General features: G+C 39.3%; 1 protein-coding gene across 4 annotated transcripts in view; it reads right to left on the bottom strand.

The window, feature by feature from the left end:
* The window catches only part of NKAIN2 (sodium/potassium transporting ATPase interacting 2), a 968,072-nt gene that overhangs the window by 13,562 nt on the left and 931,766 nt on the right, over positions 1–22,744 (bottom strand). For all 4 annotated transcript variants that reach the window (XM_027603724.2, XM_027603723.2, XM_027603725.2 and 1 more), the window contains one exon: positions 13,553–13,613. In XM_027603724.2, coding sequence (XP_027459525.1) covers positions 13,553–13,613 — 61 coding nt within the window. The remainder of the gene's footprint in view (positions 1–13,552; positions 13,614–22,744) is intronic.

Raw genomic sequence — 22,744 nt, forward strand, 5'->3', positions numbered from 1 at the left:
CCTTGAAAGACATTAAAGAATTTGTGTGGGCCTATGAAAACAGAGTGGATATCCATTATCTCTGCAGGTGAGACTTTCAAGGGTACTTATTTCCAGTTGTACAAAAGAAATTTAGAGCATAACCAACCGTAGGCCAAATTCAAAAGAACCACCTTCCTCCCAAAGGCCCTCTTGGTAGCAGCAATGCAGCTTACTGTGTGAGCTTGAGGGGTTTGGTCTGGGCTAAAATCCCTGAGTGGACACTGAGTTCCTTTTTTTTTTTTTCTGTTTAGGGAAACAGCTCTTTGTAGGGGTACTTTATTTTTTATTTTTATTTTTTTTAAATATTTTATTTATTTATTTGACAGAGAGAGATGCAGCGAGAGAGGGAACACAGGCAGGGGGAGTGGGAGAGGGAGAAGCAGGCTTCCCGCCGAGCAGGGAGCCTGATGTGGGGCTCGATCCCAGGACCCTGGCATCATGACCTGAGCCGAAGCCAGACGCTTAACGACTGAACCACCCCAGGCACCCTTGTAGGGGTACTTTACCCTGTTGTTGCCTTAAGGGTCACGAAAATGACTGTTATACTACAGAGGGCTTCTGATGGGAGAAGCCCACATTGAATGAAATGAGACTTATGAGCTAAATCCCTGCAGACGCTTCACTTCCTGACCGTGTTCAGCAGATGTATTTTCTCAGGGTCTTATCTGCATGTTTCTCTCTTAGTTGTATTAGAACCAGATCTTCACTATTTTACACTTGGTAATAAAACGCATTTACATATGCCAAAAAATAAAGTGAAAAGCAATCACTACAATGGTATCATAGCAGAAGAAATATTTTAGTTAGAAATAGTTTGAGTAACCACTTAAAGCTTTTGGTTTTAAAAACTGAATAAAAAATAAAATGTAAGTTCCACGTGACAAAGTGTTCCGTCTTTCTGCTCTTGCTTATCTCTGCCTGTTTTCAGCTAAGGCAGTATGTCTGGGGAGATTGGAGGAAACACATGCTGTTTTTCTGTTGACACCAGGATGTTGCTCTCAAACAATCCTCCGATAGTGTAAGTCACCCCTGGATACATCACAGGAAAGGGTGAAGTAATGTAAAGATTGAGGGCTTTGGAGTCAGAAGACCTGGCTCAGGTTGTACCTTCATGTCTTACCAGCATTGTAACCATAAGTAGGTCACAACTGCTCTGAGCCTGACTTTTGTCCTCCCTAAAGAGGGGATAATGAAACAATTCCGACTTTATAGGGTAACTGACAGAATCAAGTGTCATATGCAATACTTAGACACATGTATATTAAAAATACACCATGGATAGATTTGGGATCTTATCTTTTTTTTTTGAAAGGGATTTATACAAAGAAAATAATTTAACATTCATATTGAGGTTCTTTACTGAGAGGCTGAGAACCGTGTGTTAGAATTTCCAAGAGTTATTGTGTGGAATGACACAGTATTGGGTCATCAGCAGAAGCTGAGGAGAGCTGAGGTAGGTCTATGGAAACCTTTTAGCTGACAGTTAGTTAACTGTGGTCTGACAAGCAACAGGAATAGCCTGTGTGACATACTATAGAAAAAAAAAAAAGGGAAGATATTTTTACTTAAAAAAAAAACAAAACAACAAACTACATGGAACCGAGTTTTCATACTTCAAATATTTTTTTGGAAATCACCTCGCATACTATATAAAAGGACAGAAAGGGGCTGGGACCAGTCTTGTTTGTGGTCTCTGAGGCTTTGGTCTGTATGTAGGCAAAAGGAACTGTCCAGTGGAGTGTGCCAGAATGAAGATCCTGAAAGCTTATCCTCCTGGATCAGGCAGAGAGGATGAGCTCAATGTTTGGTGAAGGATACTCAGGAAGGAAAAGCTTTAACTGTTCCTCTCAGATTTAGGTAAGGTTGCAAGGAGACAAAAGGATAATTGCCAGTATAGAGAATTTTTCAGGTTCTGGGAGAAATGTGGAAGGTTTTCATGTTTGATAGTTTTAATATTCTTGGTTTGAGTACTAGGCTTAGGTTCAGAACCTACGCCTAGGTTTGGAACAGATCCTGAGGAAAGTCAGCGGGAGGAAGTGAAAGCGTCATCGCGCAGGAGAGAGCATCCAGCCATTTTTAGAGACTTTCTCCAGCCATGTGCAGCAACCCAGGATTAGCAGTGGAGAAAGTGAACCTGAGCCTCATCAAGTGTGGCTGTTGAAAATCCAAGCAAGATTCAAGTGCAGGGGGCTGGTGGGAGCATCACTGCCATGACTGTCCTGGACATAGATGAGAAGTGGAAAGATCCAAAGAATGAGAAAAACAAAGTTTCCCGTGGAGTGAAATTCCTAAATGAGGATGAAGGGAAGTCTCTCCAGGAGGGAGACAGGGAAATAAAGTGGGGAAAAAAAAACTGGAGTTTATAGTCCGGCAGAGAATTTTAAATTTGTGATTTTGGAGAAGCCTCCTTTCTCCACAGTGAAGGTGATCCAAATTAGCCTCTTTGATGAAGGAAATTAAGGGGTAGATGAAGCGAGTGGTAACAAGGGTGGTAAGTGCTGAGGAGGTCAAGAAACTGTAAAGCTAGAGTCAGAAAATTATGTATCCAGGCATCGTTAATGCTTTCAATAGATGTGGAGAAGCATACAGAATGTGATGAGGTAACTGAGCAAACTTCACCTTCAAGGTGCCTGGTCTCACTTTGTGTCGTGCCATTTGGATGGATTGGATTCACCAATCTTTGTCTCTCTCTTCCCTGTTAGACTTGCTTTCAATTAGATATGACATGCCTTTCAGTTGAAATCGGAGAGAATAGTTATTATAAGCTATAGGTGCTCGAGTTAGACAGGATTGGGCATGTCTTCTCAGCTGACATCCAGGATATACTTAGAATGCCCGGCCCATTTAAATGCAGTGGTTTTAATCAGGGTGTGGGCACATTTATGTATTAGGTATATTTAAGAAAATAAAAAAAAACATGCATGCCTTGCCTTATAATCCTTGCTAACATAATCTTTGCACCATTTTGCGTCCTCCAGAAAGGATAATCACAAAACTCTGGAGCTGAAATTAATCATCTCTTTAGAACAACAGTAGCAATTTAAGGAAAGAGATTGTCCAGTGGTTATTCTAACATTTGTATTGATGTTTGCGAAAGCTGAAACTAGATTTGCTATATAGAGCTCATTAAAAACACTTAAGATTATTCCTGTGTGAATTATGGTGTACATTTGGTCAACAGGGATTGGAAAGTAATATGCACACCTATTTTTGTTAAATTCTACATAGCCCTCTGACATCTCCTTTAGATTTCAGCCAAAATGTCATCTCTTCAGGGAGGAATTTTCTTGTCTTCTCATTTGGATGAGACACTTGGGGTGCGTGCCCGCCACACCTCCTCTCCTTGCCTGAATTCTCATTATGAGTTACAGTAGTTCTTCGTGTGAAATGCATCCTTGACTCTAAGCACCATGAAGGCAAAGGTGGTATCTGCTTGGTTCCCCACCTCATCCTTAGTGGCTAACACACAGCCTCCCATAGAGTGGTTACTTGATAAATAAGTGTTGAAAGAATCTATCTTGATCACCACAGAGAAGTGATGTGGAAAGTATATTTAAATCAGGAGACTTAGGTTCCACTCCCAGTTCTGCCTCTGAATGACCGTTTAACTCAGAGAAAGTCAATTCAAGTGTCCCTTTCCTGAACTGTAAAAGGAGGGGATTAAAGTAGGTGATTGCTAATATGCTCACAGCTCTAGGATTCTGCACAGTTCCGTATTTCTGGGATGGTTTTACAGACCAATGATAGCAATAAAATATTTAAAATGAGCAAATCTACACAGGCATAGTGAAAGGGAAAAATTAGTGCAAAGGAGTTATCTCTGACTATTACTCCTGTCATGCATTAATTTTACTAAGCAAGTTTCCAGGGAGATGAGCTGCTGAGTAGTATGTGTACATACTGTAGAGTATATGTAGTGTATGTGTATTTTATATTTATCTATTTACACACATACACACACAGCATTTGGAACCTGAGACATGACAATTTCCAATTAGAAAATAAGGTGATGAAAAAACGTGGGAACAGGGAGAGGGGGATAGGATTGGCAGGTTTGGAGCCAACAGAAACACTGTCCCCCGATTCCATTCACTTTCTTGAGGAAGGCGTATGGATGTTACTATGTGCTTCCCTTTGCTTTTCTGCTTTTGGGAATTCCTTCACATCACCTTCATTAGTTACAAAGGCAGCAAGCAATCCATATCCAATTTTCTTTTCGTGTCAGGATTGTTCATGTATAAACTAGGCTCCTTTGTTGGAAACATTTGCAACTAATCCCATAAACAAACAAACAAAAAATGCAAATCTTGCACTGCCTGCCTCAGCCAACCCCACCGACTCTGAGCCTGACCACCATCCGTTATACACAAAAATGAACGGATATTCCCACTTTGGGCCCAACCTAATTTTCAAGTGATAATAGGCATGGATTCCCAGAAGCACTCTATGCCTCTTGATAGCAACATCCTAATTTCCTTTCCTGGTAAATGTTTTAAATAAGATTTTAGCACCAAAGGAAATTAACCTTTAAATTAATTGTAATTATAAAATGCCATCACTGATTTTTGTCTTCAGTCTAATTACTTTCTATTATTTAAACAAACCTCACCTCCTGTGAGCTTTAAGTTTGTTTCTCCCCCACTTCCTGCCACACAATGCCAACCAATCCTTGCGGAGGCCTCCCCCGCCCCTGAGTCTCTGCAGCTACAGCAGCCTCATTTAAATGTCACGCAGGACCGAGGGTTTGCCCTCTGCTCGCTTATTTACAAGGCACTCTTTCAGAGGTGACGTGTAAGGCTGTTCTGCTCAGATGTTTTCCTTCTGCATACCTGGTGGCCATCCTTAGAGATGCAGCGCTTTTTATCCTCCTGCTGTTAAGAAGGAGATCGCTAAGCCCAGCCTTCTGTCTCTATTAGAAGACACTTCCCAAACTGAAGCGCCACTATGAAGTGCGCACCTGCCAGCATCATTTATCAAAAGACAAACGTTGAATGTGGAGCCTTCTTGACCAGCACGCCTCAGCTTTGGAGGGCTTTTAGTGCTCAGTGTCCTGCGCCGGCTCTTTGTCTTGTTTTCGTTTGTTCTTTCGAGATGGGACTATGGGATCTAGGGAACTTTAGTTTGTGAGCGTGTGTATCTACATTGTGGTGCCAAAAGCATGCTATTTTCCTGCCACTTAGCTGCTTTCTTTGTCATGTCATTATCAATGCGAGTCCAGAGAGATGGTTAAGTCCATTACAGGTGGACTGGGTACCGCAGAATTGTAAGATGAAGCAGAATAATCAAAATGGAAGGTTTTTCTTTTAATCATTTCTGTAAATGTCACCACTTATCCTTCCGTTCATTCTCTGGCTTTCTTTTCCATCGAGGCTGATTAAAACAACCTGAAGAATATTGGATAACTTTAGTTCTCCCAGGCAGAAATATCTTCTGCATAAAATAGTTCCTTTATTACACCCCAGGAAAAGGTCCTCTTTTGTGCTAGTCTGAATATTGTTCCTCAATGTGATTCATTAGAAACAAGGTCCTGTTTTCTGAATCAACAGAGGGTAGGGAATAAATCGATTTCCTTCCCCTGCATTTTTGACTTGGGGACATGAAATTCCTTTAAAGATGATTATAGTGTGTATGTGTGTGCGCGAGGGTGTGTGGATGTGAGTGCATGTGTGTACGTGTGTGGGCATGAGTGGAAAGCAGTATGATACAATGGAGGAGGCATTGTGAGAAAAAGGGGAAAATAAGAAGCAACCCTTGAGGAATCAGATGCAACTTTCACCTGAACAATCCGAAGTTAAAAGTAAAGCTCATATATTTTCCCTTCAGTGACCACAAGAGGGAGGAATTTAACTGTAGACTGAAAAAGGAGACCAGTACTAGCCAATGGGGAAGACAGTGTAATGTAAAAACTGTGTTTTGCTGTTAGGGAACGCTGTTGCCTCTGAGAGAAACTTCCATGTGATTGACAGGAGGCATATGTATATGTCGGCATCTGTTTCAGGTGCTGATCATTTATTCAGTCTTTCATTTTTACATATGGCCGCATGTCTCTGTCCCACCCCTTTCTGTCATTTGCTTAGAAAATGATGAAAGTGCTTTATTATAATTGATTATTCATTTACTTAGAATAAGCTGGGGTCTAAGGAGGTGTCACATTTCCTTACCAGTTTCCAGATAGTCCAAGAAGTGTGTGTGGAGAGCTGATTGATTGACTCATTTATTTCCCAGATCTTATTGAGTCCTGCTCCCGGTTGGAGATGTGCTAGATGCTGAGGATACAGCAGTGGTCAAGACAGGTGTGGTCCCCGAGGGGCATTGGCTAATATTCTCTTATCCTGAAGGAGTCAGTATGTGCTGTATTGGTGTCAGAAGTTCATGAATAAGCTCATTGACCTTGGGCAAGTCATTTAATCTTTATGGGTCGACAAAATTAAGGTGTTGAAATAGAGTGGTAAGACAGTAGTTTTCCATCATTTAAAAACCTGCAGTATTCTTAGTCCAAAAGAAATCTTAAGCAGAAGATTGTAAAGTTGTAAATTTAAATAAAAGCAGAGCTCCTGTCATTTTGGGGGGTTGAAGAAGGAACAAGGTGACACCTTTTACCCTGGCCTCACTACGATTCCATACAGCATAGCTAGAGATTAGTAGCATTCGAAATCTGGGGCTCCAGGCTTTCATAATATGTGATTCTGTTCAGAAATGGGGAGAGAAATGGCAAGTTTGGGTTTTGTGGGAGGCTAGCAGACATGGGCAAGAGTATTTCACTCAGTCACCTGAAAATCACAAAACAAATGTTATGAAGAGATGATAAAATAGTACCATACTAACAATATATTATTCTCTCATTTGAAGGCTTGAGTGTGATACTCCAAAAGTGAAACAGACACAACATTCTCTTAACTCTGGCAATCTGATACCCAGGAACTTGGCACCTTTTTTGAACTAACTGCCTACCCCTTAGGTTAAGTTTGAAGAGTGATTTATAAATAACAAGAAAGCAAGCTTACATTACCAAACAGAATATATAGTATGACGCTAACAACTAGATACAAAGAAAGAAAGAAAGATAGATAGATAGATAATAGGGAGGGAGGGAAGATGGGAGGGAGGAAGGAAAGGAGGAAGGAAGGAAGGAAAGAAGGAAGGAAGGAAGGGAGGAAGGAAGGAAAGAAGGAAGGAAGACTAGGAGCCATAAAATACACTGAAATGTTAATGGAGAAACAGAATTTAGAATTGTGGGGTCATTCTAATTTTCTTTTTGTGTTGTTTGTATTTTCTATACATTCTGCAGTAAACTTAGATTTCCTTATAAACAGGAAGAAACAAATATTTTTTAAAGGGGTAGTACTCCCTGCTGCCACTTCTACCTCCCCCAAAAGTGGGGGTATGTGTGCTTGTGTTCAAAGAATTGCCTTCAAACTCAATGATCCTGACAAACTGGAAAAATGATCAAAACATACAGAATGGAGTTGTGTAGGCCAGCAGCCTTTAGAAGAAAAATCAAACAAAAATAACAGAAAATTATTAGCCTCAGAGAAGTGAATAATTTCCTGTGGTTTGCTTTTCAAATGAATGTTTCTATAAATCGATTGTGACTTTTATCCCAAGGCCACTTGAATTTAGAGAATTCAGGACAGGTTTTTATGCATTTCTGCTTGGTTGGTGGGTTTGCACTTATGTGCATCTACAAGTTTAAACATCTAGAATTCATTTTTCAATATTTTTTTCAAAATAGGTCCCTTTAGGATATTATATTTTTAATGACATTCTGTATCTTTCTAGGGGTGATTTGAATATTTAGTAACACTTGCACATATACGAATCTCTTTTAGAAAAGATAGTGATTCCTTAAGAGACTGGATTGGATTGGTGCTATTTTCCATGGCTGCATGTCTTCCTTTTGTCATATCTCACAGTGCTAACGAGGCCAAGAGAGAAGTTTTTCATTCTATCCCTGTAAGTGGACATCCAACTGTGGTGCAGGAGAGCTAGGGATTAAGTGAGAGAGGAGCTCCATATATCATAAAAGGTGTGCCAGACCGAGAATATTGGAACATTTCATTTCTTTCACAGAATATTGTAAAAGAGAACACGTAGAGGAGAATAGAAAGGGCTGGAGGTCATAAGGAAAACGCAGCGTGGGTGGCAACAGATGATACAGGGGAGAGCCTGGCCACAAAGGAGGCAGAGCAAGGGTCGCCCGCTCTCCTGGAGAAAGTCTTTCCTCCTAAGAAATACTGCTGCCTTCCCGTGAACAAATATATAAAAGTACATTGCAATGGTTGCCTCACTCAAACAGGGTTCAAGTGTCAAGGCCCACCCTCTGGAGCAGGCTTCCAGCTTTTGTTCTGGTGAGGAGCTACTCATCTGAAGACAGATCACCCCACACCCAGGCAGGGGCTGCTGACCCGGAACTCCTTAGAGAGCGTGGAGCTGTGGAGGTGGAGACTAGTGCTGCCTGGAGCCTTTTACCCACAAGCCTTTGATGGGCGGAACCACTGTTCGCCCCAATCTATGCCCTGAAGGGACGGTCACCCGTCGTCGGGGGGGCTGCATGGTGTGTGTGTGTGTGTGTGTGTGTGTGTGTGTGTGTGTGTGTTGAGGTGGAATGGTCAGATCTGAAACCCTCCCCCCCCATTATATGTTAAAGGCCTAAGCCCCACTATGACTGTATGTAATTTTAAATGAGGTCATAAGTGTGGGGCCCTAATCCAATAGGACTGGTGTCTTTATAAGAAGAGGAAGAGATGGGCGCCTGTGTGGCTCAGTCGGTTAAGCATCTGCCTCCAGCTCAAGTCATGATCTCAGGGTCCTGGGATCGAGCCCCATGTTGGGCTCTCTGCTCAGTGGGGAGCCTGCTTCTCTCTCTGCCCCTCCTCCCTGCTCATGCTCTCTCTCTCAAATAAATAAATAAAAATCTAAAAAAAAAAAGAAGAGAAAGAAGAGACATCAGGGGTATGCCCACACAGAAAGAAGGTCCTGTGAGGACAGAGAAGCCAGGACAGAAGCTTCGGATGAAACCAAACCTGCCAATAATTTTATCTTGGACTTCCAGCCTCGAGGACTGTGAAAAAATAAATTTCTGTTGTTTAAGCCACCTAGTGTGTGGTATTTTGTTATTGCGGCCCTAGGCAACTACTTCAGGGGCGCAGGAGTGAGTGTCCCCATCTTCCTGCTCCCAGGAAGCAGCTCTGCCCCCAGGGCTGTTGTTCTCTCTGGGAAGCCGCAGCTGATGGCAGTGGCGTCCTGTGGGTTTGGTGTGCCTACAGTCTAACTCTCTCTAGTTCACTGATGACTGATGGCTGTTTCGTGAAGTGAAGTGGGAGAGTTTGCTTCTGGAGCCTGAATCCTTTCCCTAGTTTCCCTGGAGGCTTCTGCTTCCGAAGCTCCCTGGCTACACTGGTTGCAATATAACAAAATGGAGCACGTAGCTGGTCAGCTCCATACCGACGTCAAGAATACCTTCATTTTCCAGTTTCCAAAACTGGGCCCTTATTTCTCACTCTACTGCCTATTTTCAGCACAGTTACAGAACTAAAACTGTTCCTCTGTTCCTCATGAGGCTCTTAGAAATGAAAACTTATCTAATTTGGCGAGCAGGTGGCTAGCACAGCCCCCTGCCAGTCTACTGCTATCTGAATGCTTCATTGCAGGTCAATAGCAGGTAAGAACAGACACTTCCAGAGCCCCGCTCCTTGTTTACACATACAACAAACTTCTCCAGTACTTCAGGCCTTACTTTCTGAGAGCATTTTTTTTTTTCCTGCCAAGCCAGAATGCCTTCAAGGGACCAAAAGAATTTTCTCTAGAATATGATTACCAAAAATCAGACAGAAATTTCCAACCTTTTTACTCTTGAGGAGCTACGCAGTGTCTGTAGGTGACCGTACAGACAAATGATGAAGACAATAATACAAGGGGAATATCAATCCAAAGCATTGTGTTCAACAGATACTCACAATTTACTTCTGTGTGTAAATGACCATAGTAAATGAACCTAACTGGACACAGAACTGGCCCCAATGAGCATCTCCTCTGGGATGGTTAGGAGTCCCATGAATGTGTAAGGTAAGTATCAGTCTATTTGGGTATACAATTAGGCAAGTAGTTCATCTAAACCACAGAGCAAAAAGACTAAAATTGGAAAACTTGTTTATGAGGAGTCTACTTGGGATTTGTGTTAATAAAGGCAGATAAGGGGCTATGGTCAAAATGCACATAATGATATACGCACTGTTTTTTTGGAGTTTTTTTGGGAAATAGTTTATTAGATGCTTGAAAGAGAAACCTGACCTTCCAAAAGGTATCTGTGACTTCATATCCCCTTGGATTTACATGGCTTTGGCCAACACTTGACAGAGGTCAGAATTCCCTAAACTGAGTTCCTCGGCCTTCTAATTCTCTGGAATATTAAGGTTTCTTATGAAAAAGGGTTTTGTGTTCAAATGTTTAGGATAGTAACTATACTTTTAATTTCTGTAACTTAATGCCTTAACATCTACAAAATGACCACTGGCTGTACCAATTTCTGTAAATTGATGCTTTGACAGCTACAAAATGACCCCTGGTTATTCCCAAGTCAACCCTGGCTCGCTTAAAACATCTGGAGAATTTAGGTACCCTCAGACTGTCTCCTCCAATAGTCACAGTGAACACAGGTTCAAACTTAGCTAGCCAATCCTAAACCCATTTATGCTGCCTTGCCCATTCCTTTCTGAGGAAACCACAATAAAGGTGCTTGGCCAACAGTTCTGCTTTCTCTCTCTGCCTCATGACCCTTCCCAGTGGCCTTGTATGGTGTGCGGTGTTCTCCCTGGGGAACTGTGAGCATAATAAAACTGTAGAAATCTTTCTAGTTTCTCCCTTTGATTTGCATCTGGCCTCACCCAAGTAGTATGGTTAAAACAAAATTGTAGATTAGGAAAAATCAAACATACTTTACCACAAAACCCTCAGAGTTGTTAATATGTAAATGTGCATTCTAAATTTTTAGTGTCAAACTTACTTGGCGTTGGAAACTTTCTGAGCTATATATCTTTTGGAACTAGCATTTCTGGGATCCCCTTTGGGAGGTACTCTTCTGGAGAGATACTGATTATCTATCCAGGAGATTTGGAGAGTCAGTATTTTCTGAAGATAAAAATGCACTGACATCATTGTGAAATGAAATCAAACATTATAGTTTAAGGAAGGCTCAATTCCCATATGAAATTTGGACTTGCCCTTCACCAAGGAGTTTGCACAAAGGCACAAAATGATAATATTTGAATGAACTCACATAGGTTGTGGAGTCCATATATTCTATTATTTTTTTTTAAAGATTTTTATTTATTTGTCAGAGAGAGAGAGAGAGAGAGAGAGCACAAGCAGGGGGAGCAGCAGAGGGAGAGGGAGAAGCAGGCTCCTCACTGAGCAAGAAGCCCGATGCGGGACTTGATCCCAGGACCCTGGGATCATGACCTGAGCCGAAGGCAGATGCTTAACGACTGAGCCACCCAGGCGTCCCTGAGTCCATATATTCTAAAATCCATACATCTAGTACCCTTCCTAATTTTGAATAAGGCTTTTGTGCATAAGAGAAGTGCTTGTGAGATATCTTCTCATGTGCATTCATTATACCTCAATCTCAACCTGTCTAGACAGAACCAATTGTCACATCCCCATTCTACTTTCCTCCATGACATTTCCATTTATCCATTCACTTGTACCAGAAACCCAGGAATCTGTCAGTCCTTCTCTTACATAGTACCCATCCATCACCAAGGAATCATTTCCTTTTAGCATGTTTCTTACCAGATCTAGCCTCTCCATCTCTAATACAGAGATGTCCAGACCTTCATCATCTCGTATCTGTCATTTTCATGATGTCCTAACTAGTCTCCCTTTCCCTCATCTTGTCCCCCATCAAAGTCTCTCCTTCATATTGATACCAATGTGATTTTTTCTAATGCACATTTCTGATTATGTTATTCTTTTTTCATAAACTATCTGCCAATTGATTTGCCATCATGCTATACAAAATGAAGTCCAAACTCCTTACTCTGTCATGACCATTTGTCTACTGACTCATTCATGCTCTCTTTTCCAATCTTCTCTGGAAATACAGATACAATTCAGTCATATTAGTCTGGCGGCTCTGCCCCCAACATGGCAGGCTGTGATATGCCGTGGTGCTTTTTGATCTTTTGCCTCGGATCACCTTACTCACATCAGTTAAACAATATCTATTCATCTTTCAAGATCACGCTCAAGAGTGTCTTTCTCTATGAAACCATTCCTGGTCCCTTTCCTATCTCCCCACAATATACACTCTACAGAGTTTTATTATACTTACATGTTTACATGTTTGTTTTTCCCTACTAGATGGTAAATTCCTAGAGGTAAAAGCTCGTGTATTACTAATCTTAAAATCTCCAAAGCCTGACATAACACTTGACATATTGAGGAGTGTTACACAAATGTTGTTTTTAGTGAAAGGACCATCATTTCTTTTAACACACAAAATAACAAACTATGTACTGTGTATTCCTGATTTTACATCATGTGTTGCTGTTATTGAAAAAGTGCCTCCTCTAAATTAATCACCTGATACTGCTTCCTCCTTTCTACTTTGATTGGAAAGGGAAGAAGAAACACATATTTCTCTTTGGAATTTTTCTTCAAATTATCCTTTACAGAGCAGTGGATCTCATCTTTTGTCTTGAAATCCCAATCATTATGAATATTTTTGGAAACCAGAAAAGAAAGAAAGAAGATCCCCAACTCTAATCTTTTCCTTGGAGTAAATATAGCTGCCTAGGCAAGTATCCATGATAGTACCGTGAGCATAGCAGTATTTTTCCAGTCCTCCTATTTCAGAACCTTAGAGGGTCTAGGAAGGAATGAAACCTTCCATCTGCCATGTTTAAAAGAATAAAACACAGTGGAACCACTTAGAGGCTTGGAAGAGGGTACTGGCATCTAAACTCTGGATCAACCAATAGGACTCAATGCTGAGACTCTGACAGAGAATTACAGCTACTGCATCAAATTGTAGAAACAAAAAGGAAATATGAGCATTTGGTTTCCTGAAAACACATTTCTTGAATTAATCTGAAGTCAGTTCTTGAAAATTCTAGGAACTATTCCAAATTGTTGATTGTTAGGAATTTTAGTCCTGGGTGAAACTGGTTGTGTAGCAATACTTAATAAGGGTTTATAAAAAGAAACCAGTCAAATTAACCACACTTAAAAAGCATTTCCCTCTTCAATGCCCCCCTTTATTCTCTACTAGAATTGTTATAAGAGAAACACATCTTTAAAAAATACCTTTAGTGAAATGAAAGAAACATGATTTCAAAATGGATGCTTCTCCATTTTTTCAATATGCTGGATACTTTTATGAAAACACTTTAGTCCGTTGGATACAAAAGGCTTATTCCCTGTTGCAATGATGTGTTGGACGATATTGTCTGAGAAGTAGGAAGGCTAGGTAGGAGGCAGTAAAGGAGATGCTTTGAACTTGAAAGAAACAGAATAGAGCTTTAATACTTACAGCTGTCCTCTTCTTCAGTTATACATTTCACAACATAACAGGCGTAGATGAACCCTGCCAGCTGAAACAAAACAAAGATGCTTTAGATAGGAGGCAAAGGGAACAGGACTGGACCTCACTGGGGGAGTGGCTTTTCAAAAACAGGCAGTTTATGACTAGCTAGATTTAGTGTTCCAAGATGATGGTTCCTTATACTGAATCTTGACTCCGTTGTGGATTCTTGATTCAAGTGATGTCTATCTTCCTTATAAATCAATACATTGCTCCTTTTCCTCTGAACTGCGTTTATGTGTAAGATTTGTTAATTGCCAGGCAATCTAAAACAAGTTATTTTAGGTGCAGGAAAAAAAAGTTATGGTCATTTATTAATGGAATAACATTGGCACTTGGGCCAATCAACTTCTAATTTACTTTCATTAGCCAAGAGCCTTAGATTCTAAAATTGGACTCTCACCGACTATTAGAAAAATGTTTTGAGAGAAGAATAATAAGATTTTGTGGTATGTTGCATGGACACTTTGTAAGTAAGAAAACCCGTTATTTAGACCTGTAACAGGAACCAGAGCATACCAAGCACAATTAGGATGACATGTTAAAGAGAAGCGATGGGGTGGATACCTGTAGGTCAGGAGTGTCATGATGCATTGAATTTGGGATAGCACAGCTCACATCATCCTTTCTGAAACATACTCAAAAAGGTCCCTATGGTCAGAGAAGTCTTTGCTTACTGAAATTGTTAAGGAGCACAGCAAAGTTCTTTGATATCTATCCCCTCAGAGGGAGTGGTTTTGTATTTCTTCCTATCAGTATAATATTTAGTTATGGAAATTATGAGTGCTGGTGAAAGTATGAAAACTCATATAATTTCCTGATAGTGGCATTTTTCCCCTCAAAATATTCCTGTTTGGGGGAATCCTTAAAGGATGCAATGGTGATGAAGATTATTCTCGATGACAATTCAGAAAGGCATCAATCTGGCGGAGAACTGACTGTATACGACAATATTTGGGGCACTATTTGGCATGGGGAAGGGAACATCAGGAAGTCCTGCAGCCTTCCAGCAGGAAGCTAAGGCACAGGGCAAGAAGGAGCTGCTGTGAGAAGCCTAATGGAGTTGGTTTTCATTAGCTGACAGTGATCTTTCTGGAAGATGTGAGTGGAACACTTTAAGTCAGAGGGTATGCTGATAGGTATTTAATGAGCATAGTATTATCTGGAGACAAAGAGTGGTCAGCTAAAAGAAACTTTAGAAAATTCCTAATTTGGATTTGAGGGAGAAGAGCATTCTGGTGGATTCTAACTCTCTTCCAAAGAGAACTGGCATGGGATAAAACAGTGGTGACCCTGCATGGGGGAGGAATGGATGAGGAAGAAGACCCCTGCAACATATTTTTCAGCGGCTTTTGTTTTCACACCCTGGATGAGAGGGGATGTGTACCCCTGTCCTTCCAGCCCTGAATGTAGTTTCTGAAGCAGTACACATAATATGTGAAGTTAGTTTTCTTTAAAAAAAAAAAGCATATCTTAGAAAAATGATCAAATCAGCATTTTTCTCTTTAAATTACACGTTGCTATGGGCAATAAAATAGTGGTGATAAAGAACTCTTCCTTATAGGATAGAATCATCAGGATTGTTGTTTTTACAGGCTTATTTTTAGAGGACAGGGTGGTATTAGAAACTTGGCTTCAGCTAAGATTTTGATTTGACTAAACAAAATGACACATTTATTTGAACATTTTCATAGCTGCTGAAAAAATAGACAATACTAACACTTTTTCATCTTTTATCCACCAGCATCCATGAAAATGCTCTTATCATTGAGTGAGTCAGTCCCATGGGTACTCTGTCACTAGTACTTGCTTCTGACTGTGGCTAGTTAAAGAGGCTGTGGCTTTTGTTAAATCCCCTGGGTCCTGCCTATAGAGCTCCTTTCCTTCGTCCACAGGAAGTCTTTGCCATCCTTGGCTAAATGCTCTCCATTTATCAATAATTTATCTCTTCTTTTCAGTTTTAAATACTTACTACTTGAATTATCTATGAAGCAACCTTTTCTCAGTCACAAACTTTTCTTTTGCTTTTCACTCATCACTTTATTACTTCTAAATGAAAATTTAGGTAGAGAGCATTGATAAATTCTGAGATTCAGGGCCAGTAAATTTAAACTTCTCATTAAAGTGTCACTAGATTCTGGATTATTAAGTGTACTACTCTCCCAGAATGCAGCCAGGCCCTGTATTCTGCTTACCGGTGATCTTTTAATTGTATTCAGTTGCATTCTTTAACTATCAGGGGATCTCCTTTGATATAAAAGTAAATCCTGCTGTATTTCATTACAAAAGCTTGCTGATTAAGAGAACTTTAGCTTTTAAATTGGTCACCTCTAAATACAAATGAAAATTAGTTTTTCCCAAATTGATCAAGATTCATAAGCCTCTGTTATCTTACACTTTTCCTATACCATATAAATTTATAATTAAATTGTTACTCCATAGCAATTTATAAAATTTACCTACAGAAAGGGGCTCCAAATCATTTGTAACAACTCTGAATGCTTCTTATAATGTGCAACTCCTATAATTGCTACGTGGGCCGCAAAGACAAACTAAGCCAGAGTTTCTCAACCTTGGCACCATTGACATTTGGGTTGGGTAATACTTTTTTGTAGGGTTTGTTGTGAATTATAGGATGCTTAAGCAGTAACGGCCTACAATCAATCCAGTTGACAACTGAGACAATCACAAATGTCTGCAGACATTGCCACGTGTCCCTTAAAGGACAAAATTCCCCCAAGTTAGAGCCACTGTTTTAGATGCAGTCCTATCTTCAAGGAATTTGCAATCTTGTAGCTGGTATATGCATATAATTATAATGTGAGGTAGATTAAGGTAAGTGTCATGAGGAAGGAAGAAAAGTGAATGCATACTAAGTGACAAACAGTAAATTGTGTATTTTCATGCATTAGCTCATTATTTCCCACAACCACCCTTGGAAGGACGTCATATGTATTTTTGTAGGGGAGAGATAATGGATCTTGCTTTTCTGGAGTATGTTCATCAAGTGGGAGAGGTGTGGGTTGTGTTTGGAGAAGAGCCTATAGTTCCATCTGAGAGTTTGGGGATCCCATACCAGAGCAATGGAGATAGAAGCTGTGAAGGCACATTGGGGCTATGACTGGAGGGCCTTGGGTATGTATCAAATTGCAAATCTATGTCATTTTTTTACACAATACACTTAAGAAGCACCTCATCTTCCTTGATAAAGAAGATTTGAGATACACACACACACACACACAAACACACACACACACACACACACACACACACGAGAGAGAGAGAGAGAGAGAATTACTCAGCCATCAAAAAGAATGAAATCTTGCCATTTGCAACAATGTGGATGGAACTAGAGGGTACTATCCTCATCAAAATAAGTCAGAGAAAGACAAACAACATATGATTTCACTCATATGTGGAATTTAAGAAACAAAACAGATGAACATAAGGGAAGGGAAGAAAAAATAAAATAAGATACAAACAGAGAGGGAGGCAAATCATAAGAGACTCTTAACTATAGGAAACAAACTGAAGGTTGCTGGAGGGGAGAGGGGTGGGGATGTGGGGTAACCGGGTGATGGGTATTAAGGATGGCACTTGATGAAATGAGCACTGGATGTTATATGCAACTGATGAATCACTAAATTCACCCCTGAAACTAACAATACAGTATATGTTAACTAAATTGAATTTAAATAAAAAATTTAAAAAAACCCCATGCACTTCAAAAAGATTAAAAAGGCATGCTTAACTTAAAAAAAAAAAAAAGAAGCACCTCATCTTCTACTGATAAAGTAGAAAAATTTTCATGGAATACAAATCCTTTTTAATGTGATCCTTAGCTTCCTTTCTAGCCTCATTTCCCACTACTCCTAATCTTGGACTTGATGCCAATAGTAAGCTGTTGGTAGTCTGCCAACCTATATGAGGTGGTTTCATTCTGTTCTTTAATGCATTAACCCACTCTGCCAACAAAGCATGTGCATGCCCTATACCTCCCCGCCATCCCCACTCACCCTTGCACCTCTGAGTAACTCTAACTCATCCTTTAAGAATGAATTAAAGTATGGTGTCCCCCAAGAACTGGCAATCCATCCCCAGGAGAGGTTGTAGGGTAGGCATTTTGGAAATAAAGCTTGAGAGATGGGAGGGTTTTGAGAGGGAATAATGAGGGGAAAGGAGAGGATGTCTTCCAAGCAGAACTCAGGAAAACTCCGGGAAGATGTGGATTATGCTCAGGGAGGAGCAAGCAGCCTGGTTTAGAGGAGTCTGGGCAATGGGAAGGGAGTAATGGTGCACAAATCAGAGAACAGTGACCTATGTTGTCAAAGTAGATCCGAGTACATGGAATTAAAATAAAGTTATTTTATTTTGTTCTTTATTTAAAGATAACTAGAATAATAATGAAAGACACCAGTGGTATTATATTAGGCAAACATACAATCATCCACTTTTATATAAAGAAAAAACAAAATGAAATATTCTAGTTGTTTTAGTCTTTGGCATTCAAAGCAGAGATAAGCTTAAATCTTTTTTTTTTATTCATCTTTTCACCTTGATATATCTAATATGATTTGTTCATTTCTAATTCACCTGATAGGGAACTCATATCATCTTGATATCATTACTGGCTGAAAGGAAATGATATTTTCTCTCTATAACTAATCAGATTAAAAATCTTTTTTGTATCTATAAACCAAATTACGATTGCATGTCCCAGAAACTCACTTAGAAGCTAATAGATAAGAGGAAACCAAAGCCTTTTGGTAAGTATTTAAAAAGATTCAATTGTTGTAATTGAAAATGTAACAACCTTAGTGTTTAAAATACTATCTTTTGGATTTCTCTTTCCAGGAAGTTGGAGTACACATAGTTGTCCCTAATCCTCCCACTAAGTACAACTGAAAAAACCAGGACATTTTATATATAACAAACATAGGAATTCTGAAAAGTGGAAAAAATGTAGACTAGCTGGGAATCTTAAGAGCCAAGGAAAAACATGGGAGTGAGTTCCCTATTTTTCTTTCATTTTATATATACCAGACCTGGAGGTGAAGAAGCTCACAACTCAGAAATGTCAACACGCACATATCCAAAAACCCTAATAAAAGCCAATGACCAGGAAAGGGACAGCCTAGTAAGAGAAAATTTTAAGACAATAATAGCTCTTCTTTAGTGAGCACCATAGAAAAATCTGTAGTCCCTTTCCTCAACCACAGCAGCAAAGAGTGGAGTGCCAAGACTCCTCCGATCACCATGCTAGAGTGTCTGAGATGTCAAGCAGAAAGCTGGACTTGCATTCCTGTCAGGAAGGAGGAAGACCCTCTCCCTAGTGTCAGGTAGAGACCACATGGGGAATCTCGACTTCTAGCCTCACTCTGTAGTAAGGAGGTATATTTCCCCTGAAAAACCCCCCTCAGGTGGTGTTGGGGAGATATAGCAGAGAATCGGGATTTTCACCAATGCTCAGCAGTAATGAAGGTGATCCTCTGCCTCCATGGTGTCAGACAAAGCAACCTGGGAGCAGTAACAAGGCACTGGTACTCCTCCCAGCCAAAGAGATATCAGTGAAGGCCATGTGGGGAGCAGGAGCTTCTGCTGTCTCCCAGGTTAATGAGAAGCCCTTCCCTCCTTTGGTTTCAAAGAAGGCTGAATGGAGAACCTGGACTTCTATCCCACTTGACAGTAATGAGTGTGCATCCCTCCTTCCCCTGCCAAAGCAGTATCAGAAGAAGCCAGCTAAAACAGGAGGTTTAAGAAAGACCTAGAGTCTCAAAACATAATACCCCAAATGTCCATGTTTTAATTTAAAAGTACTCAACATGCTAATAAGGAGGATCTCAAACTGAATGAAAAAAGACAATCAGTGGAAGATAACACGGAGCTGGATGACAGAGATGTTAGAATTACCTGTCTGGCAAATATTTTAAAGTAGCTATCACAAAACTGTTTTGACAAGCAATTATGAACGCATCTGAAATAAATTTAAATAGTAGTCTCAGCAAAGAAACAGAAGACCTAAAGAAAACCAAATTGAAAATTTAGAGCTGAAAAGTATGCAATAACTAAAATAATAATAATAAAACAACTCAACTCCAGAATGGAAAAGAATCCGTGAACTTAAAGATAGATCTGATGTGGACAAGAGAGAAAAAAGTAGATTGAAAGAAATGAACAGAGCCGCAGGGACCCTTGAGACTATAATAAAACAGCTCACATTTGTATCATTGAAGTCCTGAAATAAAAGCAAAAGAGGGCAGTATCGAAAAAGTGCTAAAAAGAATAGTGGGCAAAAACTTCCGAAATTTGACAGAAGATGTGAAGTTACATGTTCAAGAAACTGAGTGAAGCCCAAACAGGATAAGCCTAAAGAGATTCACACCAAGCAAGACACATGATAGTCAAAATTTGAAAAATCAGAGACAAAAATCCTGACAGCAGAAAGAGGGAAATATTTATGTACACTGTTCTGAAACAACAGTTTGTGGGTTTCTTTAACAACTAAAAATACAACTACAATACAACTCAGCAATTGCACTTCTGGCCACTTACCCCAAAGGGATGAAGACCTGTTCACACCAACAACTGTACACTAATGTTTATAACAGCTTTATCCATAAAAGGCAAACACTGGACACAACCCTGATGTCCTTCAGTGGGTGAATAGTTAAATAGTGGTGTGTCCACATCATGGAATCCTCCTCAGCAATAAAAGGAAGGTACTATTGATATATGTAGCAACCTGTATGAATTTCCATAGAATTATGCTGGGTGAAAAAAAAAAAACAATCCAAAAGGTTATATACTGTATGATTCCATTTATATAACATTCTTGACATGACAAAATTATAGAAATGGAGAACAGATTAGTGGTTGCCAGGGCTAAGTTAGGTGGGAGTACGGAGAAGTAGACCTGGTCATAAAGAGGCAGCTGGAGGGATCCTTTTGGTCATAGCAGTTCAGCACCCTGACTGTATCAATGTTACTATCCCCATAGTGATACCCTATAGTTTTGTAAGTCGTTACCACGGGGGGAACTGGGTAAAGGGTATACAGGCTCTCTCTGCATTATTTCACACAATTGCATGTGATCTATAATTACCTCATGGTGAAAAGTTTAATTTAAAAATACTGTATTTTAGGCAACTATTATTTATAGTAAAAAACATTTGTATTATAATTTCTAAATTTGCAAATATATGTAAACATGGTAGATATATTTGTTTTCTTAAGTACAGACACATTTCAATTCCGGGCCCTTAGACCAACAGAGAAATCTACAATAGTTTTTGATGTTGATACTATATAGAATCACTATTTAACACTCTTTTTTGCCTGGGGTTGGAAATGGGGGGTAGCAAACACTATTTTTTTATTTGCAATTATCTCTTTCTCAAATAAACTAGTTGTATGTTTCATTTATATCAAATAATCTATTTTTGTTCTGGGTTCATAATTCAGAGGCTATAAGCCCATTTGCTTTTTGTAATATGAATTTGAACAGAAGGATATTACACCCTCACAAAATATACTTTTAAGTTGCAAATGCTTTTACTTGCTCTTTTGTATCTTACTCCATTTACATAATTCGAGATTGCTTCAGCAAAGGATTGTAATATGATTATATCAGTGTTATTAATGAAGGTCTTTTATATGAAATATTTTTTATGTGGGCTTGTGTATCATCTATCTTGTCCACCAGACAATTCTCATCCCATACTATTCCACTGACTGGACTGTTAGAAAGCATGTTGCAAAATTTCTTTGCTGTGGATAATCCAGGTGCAGTTATCAACCTACAATAACTCATGGAGGATTGCCTTTAGGGCTATTGTGAACGTTCACAGCCTACTGAGTCAGAAAAGCTTTCCAGAGGATCAGAAACATATCTTAATACCAGCCTTTAGGTATTGTGCCGCATCATCAAGCATGACTGTATTAAACACTTTTTAAAAGATTAAATAAAAGTAGACGCACATGCAAACTTGTATTATCTACTTAAGGCTGGGAAATGGACTGAACCAAATGCCAACGCTGGCTTAACCAATAATTCCCATTACAAACTAGCCTCTGGAGACTGGTAGATTTCTTCAGGCCAAACTTAGCAAAAAGTTATCTGAGTTCAAGTGAGTCCAAATGGATTAGTAGAGTTGGCAGAGCAAAAGATATTCAGGTGGGGTATAAGACAACTAATAAAATTCAAATGTCATGATGGTTAATACCTCTTTCAGAGTTTAAATATCAAATTAGTTTTAAAAACTGTATTGAGAGCAATAGTTCAACTGTTCTCTACATATGCCAGTTGGGAGGTGATCAAAGAAATACTATCCAATGCAATAGAGCTGTCTCAAGATGCTTTCAGTTTTTGAGGTAGGAGCCATAACGAAAGTCCTTAACCAAAACTGTTCATTGAAAATAACTGACATTATGTCGTATACCTAAAACTAATACAACATAATAGGTTAACTATATATCAATTAAAAAAAAGAAAATGATCGGGAAATGCAAAAAGCAACCTAATCAACAACACCCTACCATTTCAAAAGGAAAACTAAGTTTAATATTGTATAATATAATAGGGACCCTGATTTATTATAATGTAGCATTTGAGAAAGAAAGTACAGTTTTAAAATGTTCTGTAAAATATAAATAATTAATGTTGTCCAGCAAAAAAAAAATCGAAGAAATTAAGTACATAATTCCTTTGTGAGAAAATAGTTCAAATAGCATAATTTTTGCTCAGAGATAATATGGAACTGAAAGCAAAATTAATGATACAAATAAGACATATGCAGAAATAAATTAGCTCAACAGGTATGTCAACACTGATAGACAAGGCTAACAATGTTCACTGTATTTCATTGGGGGGAGCGAGCTGTCCCAGTGATGAAGATGGTAATAAAAGTTCAGATTCTTCTGAAGAGAGGGGAATTGTATTGCAATACTAGTTGCAAAAATAACCTCTTTCAAAAAGGTGCTAAATCTATGTTAACATTTTTTTCTTTTTTAGAGGGGCTAGGTTAGAAGGAAAATGTAGAATATATAATGCACCTGGTCCTGCAGCACATATTACAACACTGTATTTCAAGAAATCATAAATGACATCATTTATGAATACACACACACACACACACACACACA

The sequence above is a fragment of the Zalophus californianus genome, chromosome 7 (genome assembly GCF_009762305.2).
Source record: "Zalophus californianus isolate mZalCal1 chromosome 7, mZalCal1.pri.v2, whole genome shotgun sequence".
Lineage (NCBI taxonomy): Eukaryota > Metazoa > Chordata > Mammalia > Carnivora > Otariidae > Zalophus > Zalophus californianus.